This window comes from Neomonachus schauinslandi, chromosome 6 (genome assembly GCF_002201575.2).
Source record: "Neomonachus schauinslandi chromosome 6, ASM220157v2, whole genome shotgun sequence".
Taxonomy (NCBI): domain Eukaryota; kingdom Metazoa; phylum Chordata; class Mammalia; order Carnivora; family Phocidae; genus Neomonachus; species Neomonachus schauinslandi.
The window spans coordinates 46,287,934-46,313,033 of record NC_058408.1 but is presented as its reverse complement, the minus strand read 5'-3'; the positions used below and the strand labels follow the sequence as shown (position 1 = coordinate 46,313,033).

Sequence of the window (25,100 nt, the reverse complement as noted above, 5' to 3'; positions counted from 1 at the left end):
CCTTATAAATGTCACTTTAGTGAAAGTAGATATTTAATATTAAAAGCTTATAATTTCTTTGGATTCTTTTATTTGGCTCCTTTGTAACTATTTTGAAATATTTGTTTGCAGTTGTGGAAGAATACTGCATAATGACATTTACTTTATTTCTCTTTTCCATTTTGGCTAGGCTTTTTAGCTAAACAAACCAAAGCTTTAATCTTATTTTGTAGTTTGGTGCTTGATCACCACGTATATAAGACATTTTATGTAAACGTAATTAGATAATGGTGTTGTTTTATTAGCACATTAGTTTTATAGCACATTAGTTTCATAAAACCTATAAAACCATACTATGCATTTTGCTACTCTAGCATCTAGTAAGTCAACAGAAAGATCCAGATACAGAAGAATATCGGAAGCTCCTTTCTGAAAAGGAAGTTCATACTAAGCGAATTCAGCAGTTGACTGAAGAAATTGGGAGGCTTAAAGCTGAAATTGCAAGGTAAATGGAAAGAAGCCTTAAATTGTATATTAGTATATGAATTCTTAAGCAAGTTTATTTCTACTCTTAATATATTGACTCTCCAAGGAGTGCTTCCTGAGTTCAGAAAGAAAGAAACATGCTGGAGCCCTTACATGTGGCTTTCCCAATTTAATTTTATGCCTTTATATATGATTATTACTTTTTAAAAATCTATACCTTTGGTTTTAAACTGTTTCTAAGTCAAAATAACTTTTGCAAGTAGGTTTCTCTTCTTTTGGTTAATGTATATTTATGAGTATTTTGAAAGTGTGTAATAACAGAAGTTTTTAAATTAGAAATTTTTTTAAATGGGGGCGTCTGGGTGGGTCAGTCAGGTAAGTGTCTGCCTTTGGCTCAGGTCATGATCTCGGGGTCCTGGGATCAAGGCCCTCATCAGGCTCCCTACTCACCTACTCAGCTGGGAGTCTGCTTCCCCTCTGCCCCTCCTCCCTGCTCTCTCTCTTTCTCTCTCAAATAAATAATCTTTAAAAAAAAAAAAGGAATTTCTTTAAATGAACTTATAGTGAACTGTTACCCTTTGAGAGTTAAGAATTAGGGGCGCCTGGATGGCTCAGTTGGTTAAGCATCTGACTCTTGATTTCAGCTCAGGTCATGATCTCGGGGTCATGGTCCCGGGGTCATGAGATTGAACCCTGCATCGGGCTCCACACTCAGCCAGGAGTCTGCTTGCTTTAAAAAATAAAGTTAAGACATTTAATATTAAAATTAATGTTTCTGATTTACCTTCTTAAAGTTTTTATGTCATTTGTTTATGTCCGTCCCCACTTCTATAAAACTTGACAGCTTACAGATTTTTCTCATCTATATTCTCTTTTTTTTTTATAACAGTCTGGCATTTTGAGTAGGAGAGATTAATACCTAATTTCAAAGATGAGGAAACTAAGATTCAGAAAGGTACCCAGGGTCACAGTTAGTAGATGTTAAACCCATACTCTTAATTCAGGTTATCTGACCTCAAATTCAGTTTATGATAAAATACAGGGGTTGGCAGACTATAACCTACATGCCTGTTTTTGCACAGCCTGTAAACTAAGAAAGATTTTCACATTTTTAAATTGTAAAAGGAAGAACATTGTAAAAAAGGAAGAACATGTGAAAAAGACTACATGTGGACTACAAAGCCTAACTTACTTACTCAACACCCAGTATGATAGAAAGAGTGTAGATTTTGATATCAGGCAGAAGTAGATTAAAATCTGTGTTACTAACATTTGATTACTGTGTAATTTGTAAGTTGTGCATGTCACTTAGCCACTGGTAGCTCAGGTTTTCTCTTCTCCAAAATGGGCATGTATGCCTTTATAATAAGCAAATAAAGTCTTTCTAAAGGACCACAGATTCATAATTTAAGGAATTATCTTTTGGAGTGTGTGTTTTAGGATTTCAAAATACCAAACAAAGGGGTGCCTGGGTGGCTCAGTTGTTAAGCATCTGCCTTCGGCTCAGGTCATGATCCCAGGGTCCTGGGATGGAGCCCCACGTCGGGCTCCCTGGTCTGCGGGAAGCCTGCTTCTCCCTCTCCTACTCCCCCTGCTTGTGTTCCCTCTCTCGCGGTGTCTCTGTCAAATAAATAAAATCTTTAAAAAATAATAAATAAATAAATAATTAAAAAAAAATACCGAACATACTAAAGCATACAGTAATGTAAATTAAAGGATTTTAAAATTTGAAAAAAGTCTCATTTATCTTTCTCCTTTACCCCATTTTTTTTATTTGTTTGTTTGTTTAGATCAAATGCATCTTTGACCAACAACCAGAACTTAATCCAGAGTCTAAAGGAAGACTTAAATAAAGTAAGAACTGAAAAGGAAACCATTCAAAAAGACTTAGATGCCAAAATAATTGATATCCAAGAAAAAGTCAAAACTATTACCCAAGTCAAGAAGATTGGGCGTAGATACAAGACTCAATATGAAGAACTTAAAGCACAACAGGATAAGGTATTTTGAAGTAATTTTCTCTCTCTATATATATATGTGTGTGTATATATATGTAATTTTTTGGCATACACAATTTTTTTATATACATAAACATGTTTATATACATATTTATATACATATATAATGATTCCTCAAAGTCTTATTTCTTTATAATTTTTATTAATGGTCTTTAAGTTGTGAACATAAGTGTAAGCTTATATTGATATCTTTATTTGGTTTTAAGATTTGCTCTTTAGGGCACCTGGGTGGCTCAGTCGTTAAGCGTCTACCTTGGGCTCAGGTCATGGTCCCAGGGTCCTGGGATTGAGCCCCACATCGGGCTCCCTGCTCCGCAGGAAGCCTGCTTCTCCCTCTCCCACTCCCCCTGCTTGTGTTCCCTCTCTCACTGTCTCTCTCTCTGTCAAATAAATAAATAAAATATTAAAAAAAAAAAAAAGATTTGCTCTTTAATATGCCTCAAATTACAGTCTAAGTTCATAAAGAAATTTTAGTAAATGCTAGGTATTTTTAGTTCAGTTTTCCAGTCTTAGATATGGTCCCTTTTCAAACCTGTTCTTGGAACTCACTGCTGATTAAAATTATGTATATCAAAAAATGATAGTTCTTTATAATCAGGCTTTATTTATAGTGTTACATCAATAGTGTACGTTAACCACCTATCAAAAAGAATTTTTTAGTTCTTACTACATTTTGAATCTGAATTAATTCTCAAAAGTAAAAAGCTTGTATGTTGACTTAATTTTACATATTTAGCACGTGTTAGATTAGAAAATATATTTTAAAAATCCAAAAGTCTTACCCCTTGGTGTTGACTGCTATTAGCACTTCATTAGTACTAATAGTATGCTTTTCTTAACATATGTGTAATGTGTTTTTCCAAAGAAATAAGATCATTTGTGTATTTTTGTATCCTGCTTTTTCACCTTACTCATTACTGTGAAAATAATTACCATGTCAAACATCCATCTACAATGCAGCATCATTTTGATTAGATGATTGATATCCAATTGTATGGAAAACCCTAACTTATTTAACTAATACCTTACCTTCAGGCAGTAGAGTTACTTCATAGAAAATTGATTTATGAATACCCTTTAAGATAAATTTCTTTGCATAGTTGTAATTATTTCCTTAGATGAACTTTTAGACGTGGAATTACTAAGTATAAATGTGAAAGTATATATTATTACTGCTTTGTCATCTTAGGTCATGGAGACCTCCGCTCAGTCTTCTGGAGACCACCAGGAACAGCATGTCTCAGTCCAGGAAATGCAGGAGCTCAAAGAAACTCTCAATCAAGCTGAAACAAAGGCAAAATCACTAGAGAATCAAGTAGAAAATCTGCAGAAGGTATAAGTGTGAGAGTAGTGAAGAATGTATGTCCCTAATTCCTTGCTTGTTAAATACTTGAAGAAGTATATGTTAAACACTAACTCTTTCTGTTGTCATATGGAAATATATAATCTTTTTTATGTATATTTATCCTTTATACATGAATGGCTCATGTATAGAAATAGTAGTATCCACTTTAATGGTGGTTTGACCACCATTTTACATTTATACTTCCATTTAATCTAAATAAGCAGATTAATAAGTTACATTTTAATTCTGTCTGACATACAGTTTATATTGATTTGATTGAATTACATGGTGAGTACTTTGCTTTTCTTTAAAAGACATTATCTGAAAAAGAGGCAGAAGCCAGAAATCTACAGGAACAAACTGTGCAGCTTCAGTCTGAGCTTTCACGACTTCGTCAGGATCTTCAAGATAGAACCACACAAGAGGAGCAGCTCCGACAGCAGATAACTGAAAAGGAAGAAAAAACAAGAAAGGCCATAGTAGCAGCAAAGTCAAAGATAGCACATTTAGCTGGTAAATTTCTGTATATGCTAAAGTTTGAACTTTGATAGTGAAAGTTGGCCATTTGATGCAGGCTTAAAATTAAATGGGAAAGAAATAAGTAAATACTATAAAGTGATTTCTGTGTGTGTGCTTTAAATATTAGGGTGGGATGCCTGGGTGGCTCGGTTGGTTGAGTGACTCTTGATCTCGGCTCAACTCTTGATCTCACAATTGTGAGTTCGAGCCCTGCATTGGGCTCCACACTGGGCATGGAGCTTACTTAAAATATATATATAAGGCTTATTTAATTAGACACAAAATTAAAGCAATTTGAATTTTCAAATGATGAGGGTGTCCCTCACCTATTTATGAAGTCTTTCCTAATTGTTGGCTAGTAATAGGAAGTACTGCTGTCCTGCTTTGTTGGGTAACTATTAGTACCTTCTGTTGGTGATCCTTTGGGTCCGCAGTGTGTTGTTCAGAGGCCTTCTGTAAACTCCTACATATATCATTGGATATTACCAGCCCAGTGATTTTTATTTGCCTCAATTCTCTGACGGGCCCTCGAGCCCTTCAGGGAGAATATCATGCCCAGTTTGTTAAGGGCCCAGAGCTGCAGTGTTCTGGACCTTACTGCACCTTGCTTGCTCTTCTGCTTAGTGAGTGGGTAAATAAAATGTCCAATCAGCTAAGTTTTATTGTAAGCAGTTTTTAATGATCTGTAATACAGTGTTTTAGCAATTATTTCATTAAAAAAAAATTTACCTAATTATTTTTTAGTATGTGCTTTAGATTATATGGAATGAAAATTTGGCAATTTTGGCAATTTATAATATCTTTGTATTTTAATAATACGTTGAAATACTAAAGGCCATGTGAAAGGACTTCGGACTGCATTTTATGGATATCCTTTATGAGATCTTAGAGAAAGTTACATATTTTTATGTTGCAGTAAGTACATTTTATATTGGAGTAATACAGATATATTTAGAATTTTGCTTATTCAGATATATTGTGTATCAGAATTAATTGTAGATGTTAAAGCTCAGGAATAGAATCTGATAACGACCTTAGTGTACCTATTGAAATGCACAAATGTTCTTTACTTCCAGTGTTTGATTATAATATTAGTAGAATCACATGGTTACTTCTTTAGGTGTAAAAGATCAGCTAACTAAAGAAAATGAGGAGCTTAAACAAAGGAATGGAGCCTTAGATCAGCAGAAAGATGAATTGGATGTTCGAATGACTGCTCTTAAATCCCAGTATGAAGGTCGAATTAGTCGCTTGGAAAGAGAACTCCGAGAGCATCAAGAGAGACACCTTGAACAGAGAGATGAGCCTCAAGAACCTACTAATAAGGTGGTTAGCTAATTCTCTGTAAATAACAAATCATTCTGTCCTTGTACATATTACTTGAAGGTATCTGGTGACTTAGAAGCCTTCGTCAGTGAATTTTGGCTAAACAAAGTATACAGAGAAAATTAATAAAAGTAAAATATTTTGATGGCATTGTTTAGTGAACTCTTGTAGGGCAGGCAAAATAATCCACAGTTTTCCTTTTATAGGTCCCAGAACAGCAGAGACAGATCACATTGAAAACAACTCCAGCTTCTGGTGAAAGAGGAATGTGAGTTTTAGTTCTTTTACAGTTTGTTAATCTATTTTTTCTTTTAAAGTCAGGCAAGAGTTAGTGATCTTTGGGGACAAAACAAATCTATATCATAAAAATATGTACTAAAGAGCTGTTTATCTGTGCAAAGCTGCACCATGTAGTTGCCAACCCTTTTTTCCAGAACTCTTGTTTCTAGCATACTTTCAGTCCTATCAGGTAGAGTTTTGTGACAAAGAACAAGGTATCTTTCGTCTTTTCGACTTCTAAGAGGCTACTGATTTTCTCTGTGATGTTATGTGATAACAAATTTAAGGCTAAGACTTGAGTTCAGTCATCAACAGTTGAATACATTTAACATTGTCAAGAAGCACCATTACAGAGCATTTCTTACGTAGTTTTTAATGCTTAAATTCAAAACTTCTTCAATAAGAGTTTTAAAATATTTAGTGAACAAAAAATATAGAACTGTATAATTTTTTTTTACTCTGTCTAAAGTGCCCAAAGCAGCATTTGGAAAAATAGAACTAATAGGGTCTGAGTTCATAAGTCGATCATACTTGCTGAACACTTATTGAAGAAACCTGTAGTGCATTTTTTTTTAAGTTTTACTGAGATATATTAATAACCCCCACAATTCACCTACTTAAAGAGTACAACTCACTGTTTTTTGGGTTTTTTATTTGTTTTTTTAATTCCAATATAATTAAAATACAGCATCATATTAAAATGTTTTAGGTATACAATATAGTGACTCAGTGATACTATATGTTACTTAGTTGCTCATCACAGTTAGTGTACCTTTTTTTTTTTTAAAGACATTTATTCAGCGTCATGATCAAACTATTACATTCAGCAATCAACAGCATGGGTGCAAAAAAAAAAAAAAATCTACATTAAAACCCTTTGTTGGAATGCTTTACACTTTCCACAGAATAGAAACTAAAATAACCTGTTACACAGTTAGTCACAAATACAGTCCTCGAGTTTCTTGCCCATACACATGAGTATTGTCTAAAACATGTCTTCTTTGTAGCAGCTAGGTCCTGCCACCACTGTGCTTGGCTGAGTTCACAAATCTTTTGTAACCTATAGCTTCCCTGTCACTTCTCTGGCTCTCCTCTCCTGCTAAGCCTTGTTTCCCGGCAGTAATTAAAACCTTCTGCCGCTGCCCTAGCTACTGCTGCTGCTGGAACCACCATAGCCACCTTGGTTTTGTGGTTTGGCCAAGTATTGGCGTCCACCACCATGGGGGCCAGAGCTTCTGCCTCTAAAATTTCCTCCTTTCATGGGTCCAAAATTTGAGGATTGATTGTTGTAATTGCCAGAATCATAGCTTCCACCACCTCCAAAGTTGCTCCCATCATTACGAAATCCACCATATCCACCACCACCTCGACTGCCACCAAAGCCACCTCGACCACTGAAGTTCCCTCCACGACCAAAGTTGTCATTCCCACCAAAACCACCTCCACGACCACCACCAAAGTTTCCAGAACAACTTCAACCTCTTTGGCTGGATGAAGCACTAGCCATCTCTTGCTTAGATAGGGCTTTCCTTACTTCACAGTTGTGGCCATTCACAGTATGGTATTTTTGAATGACAGTCTCTTCTACAGAATCATGGTCATCAAATGTTGCAAAAGCAAAACCTCTCTTTTTGTCACTGCCTCGGTCAGCCATGATCTCGATCACTTCAGTTTTCCCATACTGTTCAAAATAATCTCTTAGATGATGTTCTTCAATGTCTTCTTTAATGCACACCAACAAAAATCTTTTTCACAGTTAAGTGGGCACCAGGTCTTTGAGAATCTTCTCTTGAGACAGCCCTCTTTGGTTCCACAACTCTTCCATCCACCTTGTGTGGCCTTGCATTCATGGCTGCATCCACCTCCTCCACAGTGGCATACGTTCAAACGCAAAGCCTCTGGATCTGGATCTCTGGTGTTTGGATCTCTCATTACCACACAGTCCATAAGCGTTCACCATTGCTCAAAATGGCTCCTCAGACGCTCGTCGGTTGTTTCAAAGCTCAAACCTCCAATGAAGAGCTTCCGCAGCTGTTTAGGCTCTTTGGGAGACTCTGACTTAGACATGATGGCAGTGGGAGGGGAGACTTTAGCGACGCTTACTCAGCGGCATCCACGGGCAGAAAGGCACAATTAGTGTACTCTTAATCTCCTTCAGCTATTTCATCCATCCCCCCCCCCACCTCCCCTGTGGTAACCACCAGTTCTCTATATTTCAGAGTCTGTTTTTTGTCTCTTTTTTTCTGTTTTGTTCCTTGAATTCCACACACGAGTGAAATCATACGGTATTTATCTTTCTCTGACTTATTTCCCTTACCCTCTAAATCCATCCATGTTGTTGCAAATGATAAGATTTCAGTCTTTTTATGGCTGAGTAATATTCCATTGTGTATATATACCATATTTTCTTTATCCATTCATCTATTGATGGACACTTGGGCTGCTTCCATTGTTTGGCTAATGTCAGTAATGCAGTAAATACAAGGGTGCATATATCCTTTCAAATTAGTGTTTTCATATTTTTTGTGTAAATACCCAGTAGTGGAATTACTGGATCATATGTTAATTCTATTTTTAATTTTTTAAGGACCCTCCATACTATTTTTCAGAGTGGCTGCATGAATTTACATTCCCACCAACGGTGCACAAGGCTCCCTTTTCTCCACATCCTTGCCAACACTTGTTATTTTTTGCCTTTTTAATACTAGCCCTCAGAATCATATGTGGTGATATCTCATTGTGGTTTTGATTTCCATTTCCCTGGTGGTTGGTGGTGTTGAGCATTTTTTCATGTGTCTGTACGTCTCTTCATGTCTTCTGCCCATTTTTTAGTTAGATCATTTGGGGTTTTTTGGTGTTGAATTGTGTGAATTTTGGGTTTTTTTGCATGAATTCTTTATATAATTTGTATGTTAACTCATCAGATATATCATTTACTAATATCTTCTTCCATTCAGTACGGCGTCTTTTTGTTTTGTTGATTGTTTCCTTTGCTGTGTAGAAGCTTTTTATTTTGCTGCAGTCCCAATTGTTTATTTTTGCTTTTGTTTTCCTTGCCTCAGGAGACATAATCTAGAAAAATGTTGCTATGGCCAGTGTCAGAGAAATTACCGCCTGTGCTCTTCTAGGCTTTTTCTGGTTCCAGGTCTTCATATTTAGGTCTTTAATCCATTTTGAGTTTATTTTTATGAATGGTAAGAATGTGGTCCACTTTCATTCTTTTGCATGTAGCTGTCCAGTTTTCCCAACACCATTTACTGAAGAAACTTCCCATTGTATATTCTTGCTTCCTTTGTTATAGATTAATTGACCATGTAATCATGGGTCTATTTCTGGGCTCTCTCTTCTGTTCCATTGATCTTATGTCTATTTGTGTGCTAGTACCGTAGTGTTTTGATTACTATAGTATATCTTGAAATCTGGGATTGCAGTACCTCCAATTTTATTCTGAGATTATGTAGTGCTTTTTTTTTTTTGATAGAGTATATGAACTTTATAAGGGATATTTATAAATTTTTTATGAATCGTTATTCTTGCATTTTCCCCTCTGTAAGTGCTAGCACATCAGACCCACCAACAGCCAATATTAAGCCAACTCCTGTTGTGTCTACTCCAAGTAAAGTGACAGCTGCAGCTATGGCTGGGAATAAGTCAACACCCAGGGCTAGTATACGCCCAATGGTCACACCCGCAACTGTTACAAATCCTACTACCACCCCAACAGCTACAGTGATGCCCACTACACAAGTAGAATCACAGGAAGGTAAGTAACAGATCTGATTGGACTGACTGCTTATTTAGATTTATTATGAGACGATTATAGTAACTTCAAGGATAAATGAGGCTCCCACTAAAGCTAAAGTCAAACATACAGTAAAAGTGGGTAGTTAATATTTTCAAGGGTATGCCTCCTAGGATACTCATTAATGCAGCGGATTTCCTCCCTCTTTCCATTCCCTTCCTTTCTGCTTTGTTTTGTTTTGAAGTTGAAGGAGGAGGAAAATAACACACCCATAAGTATATAGCATGTTTTTCTAAGGCCAACATTTTTCCTTCTGGTGGCTAAGGAAGATGATATGAAATCCACCTTGGAAAACCATACTGAATCACTGGTTCAACCCTACACCACTTTTTCACTGAAACTGTCTTTTTCATTACTTTATCCACTTTGTTCCCTTGGGTAGCTTCTTATTACTGATGCTTAATAAAAATTTATAATTTGTCTTTGAGCTTCCTCAGTTCATTTATCTTATTTGGTTGTAATTTCAATAAAATCGTAGATAGAAAGAGTTTTAGGTATTTATTTAATTATGCCACCATACTACAGACTACCATAGCAGTCACATAGGCATCACAAAAAAATGCGTAATACATTACATTTACCCATACTGTTTTTGCTTAGTGAGTGGTAAGAAATGTACACAAATAACTTTACAGAACATTACCAGTAGCACAGTAGGGAGGGAAAATCCAGCTTTGCTAAGAACAGAAGACTTAATATATTAAGTATTTGTAATTATTTTTCAGCTATGCAGTCAGAAGGGCCTGTGGAACATGTTCCAGTTTTTGGAAGCACAAGTGGTTCTGTCCGTTCTACTAGTCCTAATATTCAGCCGACTATCCCTCAACCCATTTTAACTGTTCAGCAACAAACACAGGCTACAGCTTTTGTGCAGCCCACCCAACAGAGTCATCCTCAGATTGAGCCTGCAAATCAAGAGCTGTCCCCCAACATAGTAGAAGTTGTACAGAGTTCGCCAGTTGAGCGGCCTTCTACTTCCACGGCAGTATTTGGCACTGGTAAGCTTGATTTTATTGATTTATTTGTTTATTTTTAATTTTTTAATTTTTATTTTTTGGTATGCTTAATTTTAAAATGAAGTTAGAGTAGACCTGTGCATTTGTAGTTTCTTGGATATAAAATACACATCTTGAGTATTGTTTGTACATACTTGTTTTCTAACAGATGTTAGAAAGGACGAATGGATTCCTAACGCTTGATTTCATGTTTACTACTAGATCACTCGTTTTTATCATTCAGAACTTTCTTCTCCAGTTATTTTGACTGATTTTAAAAGTGATACAACCCCATAACATTATATGTAACTTAATACAGGTCTTGAGAAAAAAGACATGTAAGAGAAGACCATATAAGGATTTTCAAATCTAAACATACAGTATAAATTTTGTTACCATAGGAGTCCTGGGTTTTATAACTACCAGAAGGCCTTGTGTAAACTTCTCAATTATATATCATTACACAGTTAATTGAATGCATTGCTGTAAAAGTTGATGGGGTTTATTAACCACAGGTGAGATCGATACCATAAGACCATTGATTTAGAGCATAGGTTGCCCATTGTTTATAGATATTAGCAGGAATAAATTATGTTGAACTGTTCAGTTAAGTGTTTCCTATGTCTTTCTTTAGTTACATGACCAAAATATGTCAAAAATTAACTTTATCAAAAAAAATTAACTTTATCTCATTGAGTTCAGTATCATTCTCTGATTAAAGATTTAAATTATGTAATTTCAAAGTGTCAGCTACCCCAAGTTCTTCTTTGCCTAAACGGACACGTGAAGAGGAAGAGGATAGCACCATAGAAGCATCAGACCAAGTCTCTGATGACACAGTGGAAATGCCTCTTCCAAAGAAGTTGAAAAGTGTTACCCCTGTAGGAACTGAGGTAAGATAATCTTGCAATTACAACATGATTAGGTGAATGGACCTGTTGGGGCCAGAATCCATTGCCTAAAAAACTCTTATTGAACTTACTACAAAGTTTCAACTGACAGCTCAGGTATTGTTGCTATTGCCAACATTTTTTTCTAATTCTTAGTATAGCTTTAATTGAATTATTTGTCATTTCAGTAAAAAACAGTTACGGAGCACCTGGGTGGCTCAGTTGGTTAAGCATCCAACTCTTGATTTAGCTCAGGTCATGATCTCAGGGTTGTGAGATCGAGCCCTGCTTTGGGCTCTGTGCTGAGCGCAGAATCTGCTGCTCTCCCTCTCCCTCTGTCCCTTCTCCCCGACCCCCGTCTCTCTCTTTTTTTTTTTTTTTTTTTTTAAAGATTTTATTTATTTATTTGACAGAGAGAGACACAGCGAGAGAGGGAACACAAGCAGGGGGAGTGGGAGAGGGAGAAGCAGGCTCCATGCAGAGCAGGGAGCCCGATGCGGGACTCGATCCCAGGACCCTGGGATCATGACCTGAGCCGAAGGCAGTCGCTTAACCGACTGAGCCACCCAGGCGCCCCCCGTCTCTCTCTCTTAAAAAAAAAAAAAAAACACAGTTATAAAAACTTAAGTTGTATTCCATTTCAAAGTCGGGTGTTTTTTTAATTCAAAGAATTAAGAGTTTAAGTTTCATGGACATTGTAAACTGTTGTCTGCCATCTTTTTCTCAAATTAACCAAAACTATATTCCTTTATTTTCTTTCATTGAAGCTAAAATTGTATTGAATTTTTACTCTGAAACATTAAGACTACTCAGTTAATTTAATTAGCATGTATTAGTGTTTGTAAGTCTTATTTATACTGAAGAGGAATGTGATTATATCATAAATGTAAGAACATTTATATTGTACTGCTTCATAAAATTATAGATTTAAGCTTTATTTTATTTGAGAGAACTAGCTGAGCAGGTGATTCTTCCATCTAGTGAATTGATCTAGTTAACACACTTGTGTGTTATGATTCAGGAAGAAGTTATGGCGGAAGAAAGTACTGACGGAGAGGTAGAAACTCAAGTATACAACCAAGATTCTCAAGATTCCATTGGAGAAGTAAGTTTAAACATTTAAACTAGCAAATTGTTGCTTTTAATGAATGAAATTGGCTTTGACAAATTGAAACATTATTTGGACTTCTTTTTAACTTGATGCTTTTATATTTAATGAAATATTAGAATTACCATTGTAATTTCTGCTTTGCTTTACTCCTAATTAGTATACTGCCTTATAAATTTGTTAAAGAAATGTTTCTATGGGGTGCCTGGGTCACTCAGTCGGTTAGGCATCTGACTTTTTTTTTTTTAAGATTTTATTTATTTGCGAGAGAGAGAGCATGAGAGGGAGGAGGGCCAGAGGGAGAAGCAGACTCCGAGCTGAGCAGGGAGCCCGATGTGGGACTTGATCCCGGGACTCCAGGATCATGACCTGAGCCAAAGGCAGTCGCTTAACCAACTGAGCCACCCAGGCGCCCCTGGCACTGACTCTTGATTTTGGCTCAGGGCATGATCCTCAGGGTCATGAGAATTGAGCCCTGCGTCAGACTCTGTGCTCAGCATGGAGTCGGCTTGTCCCTCTCCCTGTGTCTCACCCCCCCCACCCACGCATACATGTGCACACACAGTCTCTCTCTAGTAAGTAAATAAACAGAATCTTAAAAAAAAAAAAAATTTTTTTTTTGTTCATACTTAGCACAGATTTTTGCAAGCGAAAGTTGTCATGAGTAAAGATTATCCACTGTTTATTATTTGGAAGTATGAATGCTGGCTGAATCTTGAGTTAATCCATAGTGCCCCTTTGGTGGTCCTCTGGTTCTCTCCCCTCTCTTGCTTCTCTTATTGAATTAAAATAACCTATGAAAGGAAATGCATTTGTGTATTTTTTTCATTTTCTGAGCTCTAAGTGAGGCTTCTCCAGAGGCAGCCTCACTAGGGGAAATGTGTAGACTGTGAAGCTACAAACCATTAGCTTCCATTCCTGACTATACCACTTAGAAGCTATGTGACTGTGGAAAGTCATTGATTCTCTCTAAGCCTTGGTCTTCTCATCTGTTGGAATAATATAACGTGATTTTTAGTATTGTACCTAAAATAGTACCTGCCACACATTAGGTGCTCAAAATATTATTTACTTTTCTTCCATCTGCTCTGCCACACTAATTGAGAATTCATAATATGTAATAATTAATAGTTTACTGCTAATAAACACAGTTTATTACTATGTATGTCAAGTGTTCTAAGAAGTTAGCATTTATTAACGAACTTAATCCTTAACGGCCCTATTGTATGGGTGAAGAAACTGATAGATAAAGTAGCATACCCAAGTTTTTTTTTTTGTTTTTTTTGTTTTTTTTAAATTTATTTGACAGAGAGAGAGGGAACACAAGGAGGGGGAGTAGGAGAGGGAGAAGCAGGCTTCTAGCCGAGCAGGGAGCCCGATGCGGGGCTCGATCCCAGGGCGCTGGGATCATGACCTGAGCTGAAGGCAGAAGCTTAACCATCTGAGCCACCCAGGCGCCCCGCATACCCAAGTTCTGATAGCGTCGGAGCTGGGGCTTGAACTCAGGCTGTCTAGTTTCCAGTTATACTCTTTAGCTTGAAAGAGTTTTTGTCTGAATAAATTCCTAGGATCATTTATTCTAAAATTATCTATATAAAATTAAGGAATTATCTCAAGCTAATTAAAAGCAACCATAGATTGCAAGTGAATTTTGGTTTCTTAGCTGCATTAATTTTTTTTTTTTTTTTTTTTTTTTAAAGATTTTGTTTATTTATTCATGAGAGACAGAGAGAGAGGCAGAGGGAGAAGCAGGCTCCCAAGGAGCAGGGAGCCCGATGCGGGACTCGATCCCAGGACGCTGGGATCATGACCTGAGCCGAAGGCAGACGCTTAACCATCTGAGCCACCCAGGCGCCCTGCATTAATTTTTAATTTTCCCTATTTCCCTCAACTAAGAACAGAAAATTAAACCTTAAAGATGAATGTATAGTACTCTAAATGACCTCTCTGTTTCATGTATCTTTCAGAGTGTCATATCTGAAGAGCGTAGTAACAGTTTTGAAACAATATGTGAATTTCTAAATTATTGCCAGACTTGGTTAACTTATACTAAAATCTACTGTGCAACTTTTTCTTGAGATTGGCAAAACTGTGACTTAGAAGTACCATTTGGTTTCCATTCCACTTTTAGCACTATCTACTGACTGTGTAACAGTTCGTTTTTCTGATTTTCTGACGATGAAGCAGATGTTCTTTTTAAGTGTTTGCTTTTCTTGAAATAAGCATATCACTTGGAAGCCTATTTTTACTTATATCATGAATTACTCATTTTTTTTCCATTACAGCAAATATAATCTTTATGAATGAGTTCACAAGACATTGTTTCAGGCTTATATAAAAAATAGATTGCCACGTGCTTAACTAAAAAGTAGACATTTAATTTTCTTAGAGTAAGGAACAAAAATAAAGTTTTAAATTAGTTTACTTCGGTAGCTAACAGGATGGAATTGTGAGGATGAATTAAGCAAAGAATTATTTTCGTTTCTGATGTCTTCAATGTGGTTTGAAGGCTTAGAATAGTGAGTTTTTAGGAGGAGAAGTGCCTTTGTAAAATGACCATAATAGCTTATTTTGTTTAGGGTGTTTCCTAGACTATTTCTGGTTTGGGGAGTAAACTTTTTTAATAATAATATTATTAACATTATAATAATAATATTCTTTTTTCTGATTTTGGTTTACAACTGCACTGTTAACCACATTGGCTGTTGAACACTTCAAATATAGCTAGTCTGAATTGAGATAGGCTGTGAGTATAAAATATACATTGGGCTTTAAAGACTTATTACAAATTTTATTTTATTTTATTTATTTTTGTTTTGTTTTGTTTAAGATTTTATTTATTTATTTGACAGAGACAGAGTTAGCGAGAGCAGGAACACAAGCAGTGGGAGTGGGAGAGAGAGAGCAGGCTTCCCGCCGAGCAGGGAGCCTGATGTGGGACTCCATCCCAGGACCCTGGGATCATGACCTGAGCCGAAGGCAGACACTTAACGACTGAGCCACTCAGGCGCCCTTATTACAAATTTTAAAAAGTAGAATATCTGATTGGTAATTCTTAGTTTGATAACTTATTGAAATATTTTGTATATATTAATATCATTAAGCTAATTTCACTTGTTTCCTTTTTTTAATTTTAAATGACTACTAGAAAATTTAAAATCATGTATGTGACTGACATTGTGGATAACAATATGTTTCTGTTGAACAACACTGATCTACACTATCACACTGGTAGTTTTGAATATACATATATCTGTACATGTGCATTTTTTTCTTTTTTTTTTTTTTAAGATTTTATTTATTTATTTGACAGAGACAGAGATAGCGAGAGCAGGAACACAAGCAGTGGGAGTGGGAGAGGGAGAAGCAGGCTTCCCCCCAAGGAGGGAGCTCAATGTGGAACTCGATCCCAGGACCCCGGGATCATGACCTGAGCTGAAGGCAGACGCTTAACGACTGAGCCACCCAGGCGCCCCCATTTTTTTCTTTTTTAGTGGAGTATTAGCCAATGAGGTTTTTAATAATTCTTCTATAGGAAGACAGTAAAGAAACCCAATGATATATTTTCTTTAGCATGTGCTTCAAATTAATTCTGCTCTTTTTTTTTTAAGATCTTTATTTATTTGTTTTTAGAAAGAGCATGTGAGTGAGGGGAGGGGCAGAGGGAGAGGGGGAAGGAATCTCAAGCTGACTCTATGCTGAGTGTGGAGCCCACGGTGGGGCTTGATGCCGGGCCCTGAGATCATGACCTGAGCCGAAATCAAGAGTTGGACGCTTAACCAACTGAGCCACCCAGGTGCCTCAAATTAATTCTTTTATTCTTTTTTTTAAATTTTTTTAAAAAGATTTTATTTACTTCAGAGAGAGAGCATGAGTAGGGGGAGGGGCAGAGAGAGAGAAGCAGACCCCCTCTGAGCAGGAGCCCGACGTGAGGCTCGATCCCAGGGCCCCAGGACCATGACTTGAGCCAAAGACACCCAATCGACTGAGCTACCCAGGCACCCTAATTGTTTTTAAAAACCATATTTTAAAAATAAAATGCTACTAGTCCACGAGTATTTTTTTTATTAGATATACAGTATCTTACTGATAGTTTTAGGTATATTTGACATTCTAAATTTTTAAGTTTTCATTTTTTTACTCTTAAAGGGAGTTACCCAGGGAGATTATACTCCAATGGAAGACAGTGAAGAAACCTCTCAGTCTCTACAAATAGACCTTGGACCCCTTCAGTCAGATCAGCAAACAACAACTTCATCCCAAGATGGTCAGGGCAAAGGAGATGATGTCATTGTGATTGACAGTGATGATGAAGAAGAGGATGATGATGAAAATGATGGAGAACATGAGGTAAATCATCCATTGTTTTAAACTGCTGGATGAAATGCTCAAATCCTTACGACTGCTAATTCATCAACCAGTAACATCTGCTTCCCTGTCAATTTAAATAGATTATTTTGCTTTTTTTATCTGAATAGTTCTGAAATTAACATTTTATAATGAAATTGAGCATAGAACAAGTAATGAAAAAAATCCATCTATTTTTATTGCTAAGCCCTTTAGGATTTGCTAAATTTGTTAATTAAACTTAATTTTAAATCTTATTGATAAGAGACTGGATTTAATTATAAGCTCTGTCATTTCTGGAGATAAGAAGAAAGGAGGGTATTTTTTTTTTCTTGTATAGTCCCATGATTTTTTTCAAAAATAGTTGAGGTTTTTTGCTAATTGAAGCATATTTTAAGTGAAACTATATTTTATTTTGGGAATTAATCCTATATTGACAACCACTCATTTTAGATCCTTTCATTAATCAGTGTTTTTTAAAAGCTCATAGTGTAGTATAATCTCATGATTTGTTTTCTTCAATGCCACCCTTTAAATTTAGAAATAAAGTGGCATCTGACACTTTATGGACATCTAGGAGCTTTGATCTTTGAACTGATCTCATATGAACAGTTAGAATACAGAACTGATGATTGTTTACTCATTCCAGTAACCCTCACAATTTTGATATTTGCTGCCACTGAACTAATTCCATACAACTCTCGGGACAGCTCCTATGTCCTGATCAGTGGTGTGTCACTGAAATGTTTAAACATTGCTATCAAGAAGTGCAGAATATGTGTGCTACACCTTAGATCTTTGTTTTTACTTGGGCATTTGTCTACCAGGATTATGAGGAAGATGAGGAAGATGATGATGATGATGAAGATGACACAGGGATGGGAGATGAGGGTGATGACAGTAACGAAGGCACTGGTAGTGCAGATGGCAATGATGGTTATGAAGCTGATGATGCTGAGGTAACTGGCTAGAATTTTGACCATCCACTTTCTTCAAGAACTTGATAGAAAACATACTGTTTTCCAAGGATATTCACAGGCCTGTATTCTCAGAATACTAAAACTTTTTATACCATTGGGATTTTTTGTTTGTTGTTACTGTGGTTTAGTTTGGTTATTATGTTTTAAGATAATTGTTTGGTGTATTTGCTCTTAGTCATCATATTTTGTTTATAGGGTGGTGATGGGACTGATCCAGGTACAGAAACAGAAGAAAGTATGGGTGGAGGTGAAAGTAATCAGAGAGCTGCTGATTCTCAAAACAGTGGTGAGACCTTCCTTCGTCTCTTTTTAGTTGAATACTTTTGGTAATATCTTCTAAACTAGGATTGCATTTAATTATCATGTAGGAAATAAAACTTTAGTAAATTGGCAAGCAGGAGATTGGCTTCTTTCTAGCTTTGTTACTATTCTCTTATAAAGTCTACTATATTTATCACTCTAAAGTCATACTGTATTTTCAAATACACCAGGCTTCTTTAAGATTCCAGCGTTCTGAAATCTGTAAAGTATTACAAATACAATGTGTTGCTGCTATTTTAAATCAGGGACCTCTAACAGCAGTATTAGCAGTTCACAGCCAGAAGAGGTTGTCTAAATCAAGCCCCACATTTGAAGGTTTGTGGGTATTGGAGCTTTACTGGTTGGCTGGTTTTCCATTGAATAAAAGATATTTTGGTCATTGTGGCATACTTTTTGTTAAATATTTGAAAAGGTGAGTCCACACCTCACAAGGGAGGTATTAAAGGATTATGGAAATCATAGAAATTATTTTAGAATCCTTTTTAAATGTGTTTTAAGGAATTGGTGATCATCTGGTATATTATTCTGATTTTACAGATAATACTGAGCTAAAATCGTAAATGGTAATATAGTAAAACCTTATATATGTAGACTATTGGGAAAACAGTGTGTCTAAGTTTCCATATAAGCCTGTGTATTTAAAAGTGCAAGATATATCCTCATTTGAATTAAGATAAAGCAAGGGCATAAGCAACTTTTCAACTTATAAATTTTTTTATAAGCAATATGAATTTATTTTTTTGGAAACAAAACCCCCCAAATAATTCCTGAACCCAAAAGGTACATAAAAATGGCCAAAAATATTTTAAAATAATAGATTTGAAGATCATTTGTAGCTTTTTCCTCATAACATGAATGCATTCAGCAGGACAGTAAATTATAAACCATATCAAATCATGTTAAGGCAGATGATCAATCTGGTTGCATTTGTACTACTCCTGGGAAAGTGTTGGAGCTGTTCCTCCCAGCTATTTGGTCAGTTCGTCCAGCAAAGGGCAGTCCTGGAGTCAGCATGTGGGGAGCTGGGCCTTGCTTGTCTTGTCACTGCTTGTTCTGCTGGCCCTCTGTGACAGAAGCAGACACAGAACCCTGGTGCTTGTTGACATCACTGATGCACACCCACTGCCCATCAACGGACTCCTTCCACAGGTCACCTTACTGTCTCTGCCAGAGACAGCCAGGATGTTGGCTGTGATGGACCAGCTCACATGCCACACAACATCATTGAACTTGTGCAATAGTTTGGGTGACCACGTATTGCCTGAGGTGTCATCACAAGTCCAGATGAATACACCACCACCTTGGGAGCAACTGGCGATGGTGTTGGTGGGCAGGCCAGTGGAGGGGGCCCAGGCCACATCTTGAACCCAGTCACTGTGTGCTTCTAGCTTCTGTTCCTCCTTCCACTGGCCATCCTCCTCTTCCTCCCACAGTTTGATGAGGTTGTCACAGCCGCCCGATGCAAACTTCTTGATGTAGTTGGGCTTCTGCCCGGATGGCTGATCTATGAGGCTTCCAGGTACAACAGCAGGGGCCCAGCTGATGGCATTGCAGCCAATAGTGTGAGCATTGTTGATCTTCTTCACTTCCCATTGGCCCTCTCCAGTGTATGTCAGCAGGGAGATGGCCCCATCTGAGCTCCCACAGGCCAGTATTAGGCCATAGTCATGGGGGGCCCAGCACACAGCGTTTACTGAGGAGTTGTGTCCTTGTGCTCGTGCATCTTCTCCCAGTTGCCATTCTCCTCCTTCCAGATAATGACTTTCCAGTTATAGGAGCAGGATGCCAGGATGTTGCCATACATGGGGTGGGCCCAGGCCACTTGCTACACAGGACCCTCATGACCTCTGAGGTCGGCAGTGAGGATCTCTCCTCCATTTCGCACATCAAAGATTTTGACAGACCTGTCTGATGAGCAGGTTGCTAGGCGGGTGCCATAGTAATCCATCTGGGCATTGTGAATCATGTCCTCATGGGAGGTGTCCGCAGGTCCCCCCAGCTCACTGACACTCACCCCCCAGCTCCCGGTCCCGGACGTGGCAGCTCCGGCGGCGCCCCCCTCAACTTTTAAATTTTTTAAGAAAAAGAAATAATCCATGTACTAAAAAATAGTACTACTTTCTAAGGGACATAAGGAGAGAGATTAATGATACTTTGGTCCATAATTTACATTTTATAAAACATTTTGTAGATTTAAGAAACATCATATAGTTGGGATACAGGAGGAAGTATTTTTTGCCTCTTTAGGGGTAATGTTTATAGCCATTTTTCCCAGATAAAAAGCATACAATAGATGCTCATTGGAGACTTTGTTTTTTACAGTCAAGCAAAAATAGGCCTAGTGATGTGGATAAAATTAAGTTAGCGGATGGATTTGGTATATTGCCAGAAAATTACGAAAAGAATGCTTTTCCTGAGCAACTGTGCTTGTATTAAATTACAGTTGACCCTTGAGCAGTGCCAGGGCTAGGAATGTCAAACCCCCTGCATAGTAAAAAATTAACATACAACTGTTGACTTCCCAAAAACTTGACTACTAATAGCCGACTATCGACCCAGAAGCCTTACTGATACCATAAAACAGTCGATTAACATGTTTTTGTACTGTATTGTACTGTAATTTTACAATAAAGTAAGCTAGAGGAAAGAAAATATTAAGACAATCATAAGGAGGAGAAAATACATTTATAGTGCTGCACTGTAAAAAATCTCCTGAAAGTGAACCTGTGCTGTTCAAAGCTTACAATAAGCTTATCAGTTTAGGTACCAGTTAATATCTAATCTGAGAGGGGGTGCCTGGCTGGCTTAGTCAGTAGAGCATGTGACTCTTGATCTCAAAGTCATGAATTTGAGCCCTGTGTTGGGCGTAGAGATTGCGTTAAAAAAAAAGAAAAAAAAAAAAAGGTCATAGCTATTAAATGTTATAGCTAGAATCTGATTCCAGAACTCAGACTTTTTTTTCCCCCAGACCTCAGACTTGTAAAACCACTAAATTCTGATAGCCTACTTTCACAGTGAGAGACAGCTTCTCTTGTTTCTACCATATATGTAGAAGACCTAGACAGGTGAAGAACCATTGAAATTCAAAGTTTAAGAAATCCGAAATAACAAAAGTATCTTTTAGTTGGTTCCATTAACCAACCTAAGAAACAGACTCAAAGAGGTTAGGGGACTTGCTGTAGGCCACACAGCTGATAATTGCACTCCCATTCTCCACACCTCACTTCTTTCCTTCTGAAAGTATTGGTGAGGTGAACGTTCCTAGTGGTGAGATTTATACCTCTAGGGAATTGTCCCAGTTATTCTGTGGTAAATTTAAAAGTTAAAAATAAGCTTCTCTCTTCCTATAGGTGAAGGTAATACAGCTACTGCAGAGTCCTCTTTCTCCCAGGACATTTCTAGAGAACAGCAGCCATCATCAGCATCTGAAAGACAGACTCCTCGAGCACCTCAGTCTCCAAGACGCCCCCCACACCCTCTTCCCCCACGACTGACCATTCATGCTCCACCTCAAGAATTGGGACCACCTGTTCAGGTAGTAAAAGTACTGGTCAGTCTGAAAACTGTTGGCTTTATCTCTCCTTCTTTCCATTAGATACTACTTTTTCCAGAAATTAAGTGAACTTTTTAATGTTTTAGCATATTTTTATAAAGTTTTTTGAACTGAAATGAATCTCTTCTTTCTTTTCCTTGAAATATGGCAGTAGTTTACTTCATAAATAAAGTGAACTTTGGAAAGGCAAGGCTTACTAAAAGTTGTATAAATTGAAATGGTTACAATTCTAGCAAATAAAGAACACTTTTTCTACAGATTTTTAAAAAAAGCATCTTGGATTTTAATTAAAGTAAATTTTATTTTAGCAGCTAACCACCACCACCATGTATTTTGAATGTTTCTTTCTCTAAGGTGCACGTGTGTGTTGTTTTTTTTTTTTTCCAAAAAGAAATTTGTTTAAGAGACATTTTTTTCAATAATACATCTTAATTTCCACTTTTATAATTAATGAAAGGATGCATGACCCTTAACATGTAGCACTCTTTGTAATAGAGTTGGACATCTCTTAATCAGAAACTCTTGCAGAGCAGGAAAACTACAAAGCTCTTAGTAATCTAGCTTGAGTCTTACCCTGTAACAGAGTCTATTGAAAACTGCCAAGTGAGATTCTACTAAAATACCACAGATGAAAATAACCTCATTCTATAAAAATATAAAGTCTTAATGGATTGTGTGTGGATCCTGCAAAATACATCAAATCTACCAATTTAGAATTGTCTAAATTGGGAAACCGTTTATATGAAGACAGTATTGCTGTTTGAACTCCGAAAGAGAATTAAGCTTTAAGATCTGAAGGCATGCTTACTAATGTTTTAGATTAAGGAAATAGAAACTAGATTAGTTACATACAAATAAAATAGGATCAGAGATTGGTTTTAAATATTGGTTAATATTTTGTCTATTGGTTAATAAAATATTTGCTGGTTAATATAATCTGTACAATTAAAAATTTATATTTAAAACGGAATTCTTTAGTGCAAATATTGGCAAATTTTCCTGAGAAGATATCCTGATGGTTGTATTATCTGCTAACATTTCAGTTACCTTGTTACCATGGTAATAAGCTATATCTGTTGGTACTTAGTTCTTGTTTGATTGCCTGATTCCTGAAAACAAGTAATTCCTTTCTTGACACAGAGAATTCAGATGACTCGGAGGCAGTCTGTTGGACGGGGGCTTCAGTTGACTCCAGGAATCGGTGGCATGGTAATTATCTACCCATTATGTAGAAGTGACTCATTTGTTCAGCAACTATGTATATAGTCCATATGTATGTTTCTGTCATACCTGTTTATTCCCCATTTTCTGTCTTGGTTTTAGCAGCAGCATTTTTTTGATGATGAAGACAGAACAGTTCCAAGTACTCCAACTCTTGTGGTGCCACATCGTACTGATGGATTTGCTGAAGCAATTCAGTAAGTCAATGAAAGAGAAGCGTATTTTGTGACTAATCATTTTCTTCCTCTTTCCCTGTCAGTTTGTTTACATTTGGTGGATTCATTACTTGTTGAGTCCTCTATTGTGTACTAAGCACTTGTGATAGGAGGGTTGAGGATATAGTTTGGGGAAAATTATATAAAGGTGAATGAAGGGGGTGGCGCCTGGGTGGCTTAGTGGGTTAAGTGTCCAACTCTTGTTGGTTACGATCTCAGGGCCGTGAGATCGAGCCCCGTGTCAGGCTCCAAGCTTAGCATGGAGCCTCCTTAAGATTCTCTCTCCCTCTCCTTCTGCCCCTTCACCTTTCCTGCCTCCCCGCCAACTCACACACTGTGCACTCTTTCTCTCTCTTAAAAAAAAGGTGAATGAAATATAGTTGCTTCCATCAGGAATTTGAGATCTAAAGGCAGAATAACAATGGTTAAGAACACAGACTGGGTGGCTTTGTCGGTTGAGTGTCTGCCTTCAGCTCAGGTCGAGCCCCGCATCGGGCTCCCTGGCTAGTCTGCTTCTCCCTCTGCCCCTCCCCCCCATGCTTGCCCTCTCTCTCTCTCTCTCTCAAATAAATAATCTTTAAAAAGAAAGAAATACAAAGACTTCAGAGAATGCCCAGGTTTGAAATCTAGCTGTACTGCTTACTAGTATATCAGGTTTTTTAGGTTCTCTATTCCTGAGTATCCTCATTTTACTAATGGGAATAATAATACAATAATTCCTGCCATACAAGTTGTGAGAATTAAGTGAACTGAATTTATGCTAACGTGTTTAGAATATTACCTGGCACATAGTAAATGCCTTGCAGATGTTAATGAAGGTGTTTGTAATGCAGTGATTGTGATGGGATGGTATTATTTCGAAAGCCAAATATATGAGGAACTAATTGTCACCTAAACAATCTAGAAGAGTAAAAGCATAAGCAGTAGGCTTAATACAAAGAAGTGATTTATTCCAGCAATTAGGGGGAAAGAATCTGAGACAACTTGATGGGGACAACATTGAACTGAGTCTTGGAAAAGAACACCTTACACTTTACATTTCCATGAATCAGTTTATTTCATCTTTATAGCTATGAGAGAAGACACCATTATTGTTCCTATTTTAAAGATTTTATTTATTTATTTGAGACAGAGAGAATGAGAGACAGAGAGCATGAGAGGGAGGAGGGTCAGAGGGAGAAGCAGACTCCCTGCCGAGCAGGGAGCCCGATGCGGGACTCGATCCCGGGACTCCAGGATCATGACCTGAGCCAAAGGCAGTCGCTTAACCAACTGAGCCACCCAGGCGCCCTTATTGTTCCTATTTTACAGATAAGGAAGCACAGAGATGTTAACGTATTTGTCAAACATCAGACAGCCAAAAAGTGGCAGTTTTTGGTTTCAGAACAGTCAATCTGGCTCTAGAACCTATGTTAACTTGTGCTATACCACTACTCTTAAAGGATAAAAAAGTACTTCCGTGAAGTACACATTTAATTGTGGCTGAAGTATTAGCTGCATGGCAGGATGTAATTGAATATCAGAATGAAAAAGTTTCCACAAACTTGGAGAAAGATTGATTGTTCTGTAGTATATGGTAACATATAGCCAGCCATCAAAACCTTTTTTTTTTAAGATTATTTATTGATTAATTGATTTGAGAGAGAACACTTGCATGTGCGCACGCAGAAGCAGGGGGAGCAGGGAAAGGTCAGAGGGGAAGGGAGAGGAACAAGC

The 25,100-nt window shown here is 37.2% G+C and overlaps 1 protein-coding gene and 1 pseudogene across 4 annotated transcripts in view; one reads left to right on the top strand and one right to left on the bottom strand.

Annotated features, from left to right (window-relative positions):
* The window catches only part of TPR (translocated promoter region, nuclear basket protein), a 71,420-nt gene that overhangs the window by 35,248 nt on the left and 11,072 nt on the right, over positions 1-25,100 (top strand). For all 4 annotated transcript variants that reach the window (XM_021682792.1, XM_021682794.2, XM_021682795.2 and 1 more), the window contains 16 exons: positions 354-484; positions 2,256-2,466; positions 3,673-3,816; positions 4,143-4,341; positions 5,468-5,673; positions 5,880-5,941; positions 9,507-9,715; positions 10,480-10,752; positions 11,494-11,642; positions 12,661-12,744; positions 16,897-17,097; positions 17,922-18,053; positions 18,270-18,360; positions 21,746-21,930; positions 23,089-23,157; positions 23,272-23,366. In XM_021682792.1, the coding sequence (XP_021538467.1) occupies positions 354-484; positions 2,256-2,466; positions 3,673-3,816; positions 4,143-4,341; positions 5,468-5,673; positions 5,880-5,941; positions 9,507-9,715; positions 10,480-10,752; positions 11,494-11,642; positions 12,661-12,744; positions 16,897-17,097; positions 17,922-18,053; positions 18,270-18,360; positions 21,746-21,930; positions 23,089-23,157; positions 23,272-23,366 (2,441 nt within the window). The remainder of the gene's footprint in view (positions 1-353; positions 485-2,255; positions 2,467-3,672; positions 3,817-4,142; positions 4,342-5,467; positions 5,674-5,879; positions 5,942-9,506; positions 9,716-10,479; positions 10,753-11,493; positions 11,643-12,660; positions 12,745-16,896; positions 17,098-17,921; positions 18,054-18,269; positions 18,361-21,745; positions 21,931-23,088; positions 23,158-23,271; positions 23,367-25,100) is intronic.
* LOC110574126 lies at positions 19,437-20,373 on the bottom strand (annotated as a pseudogene).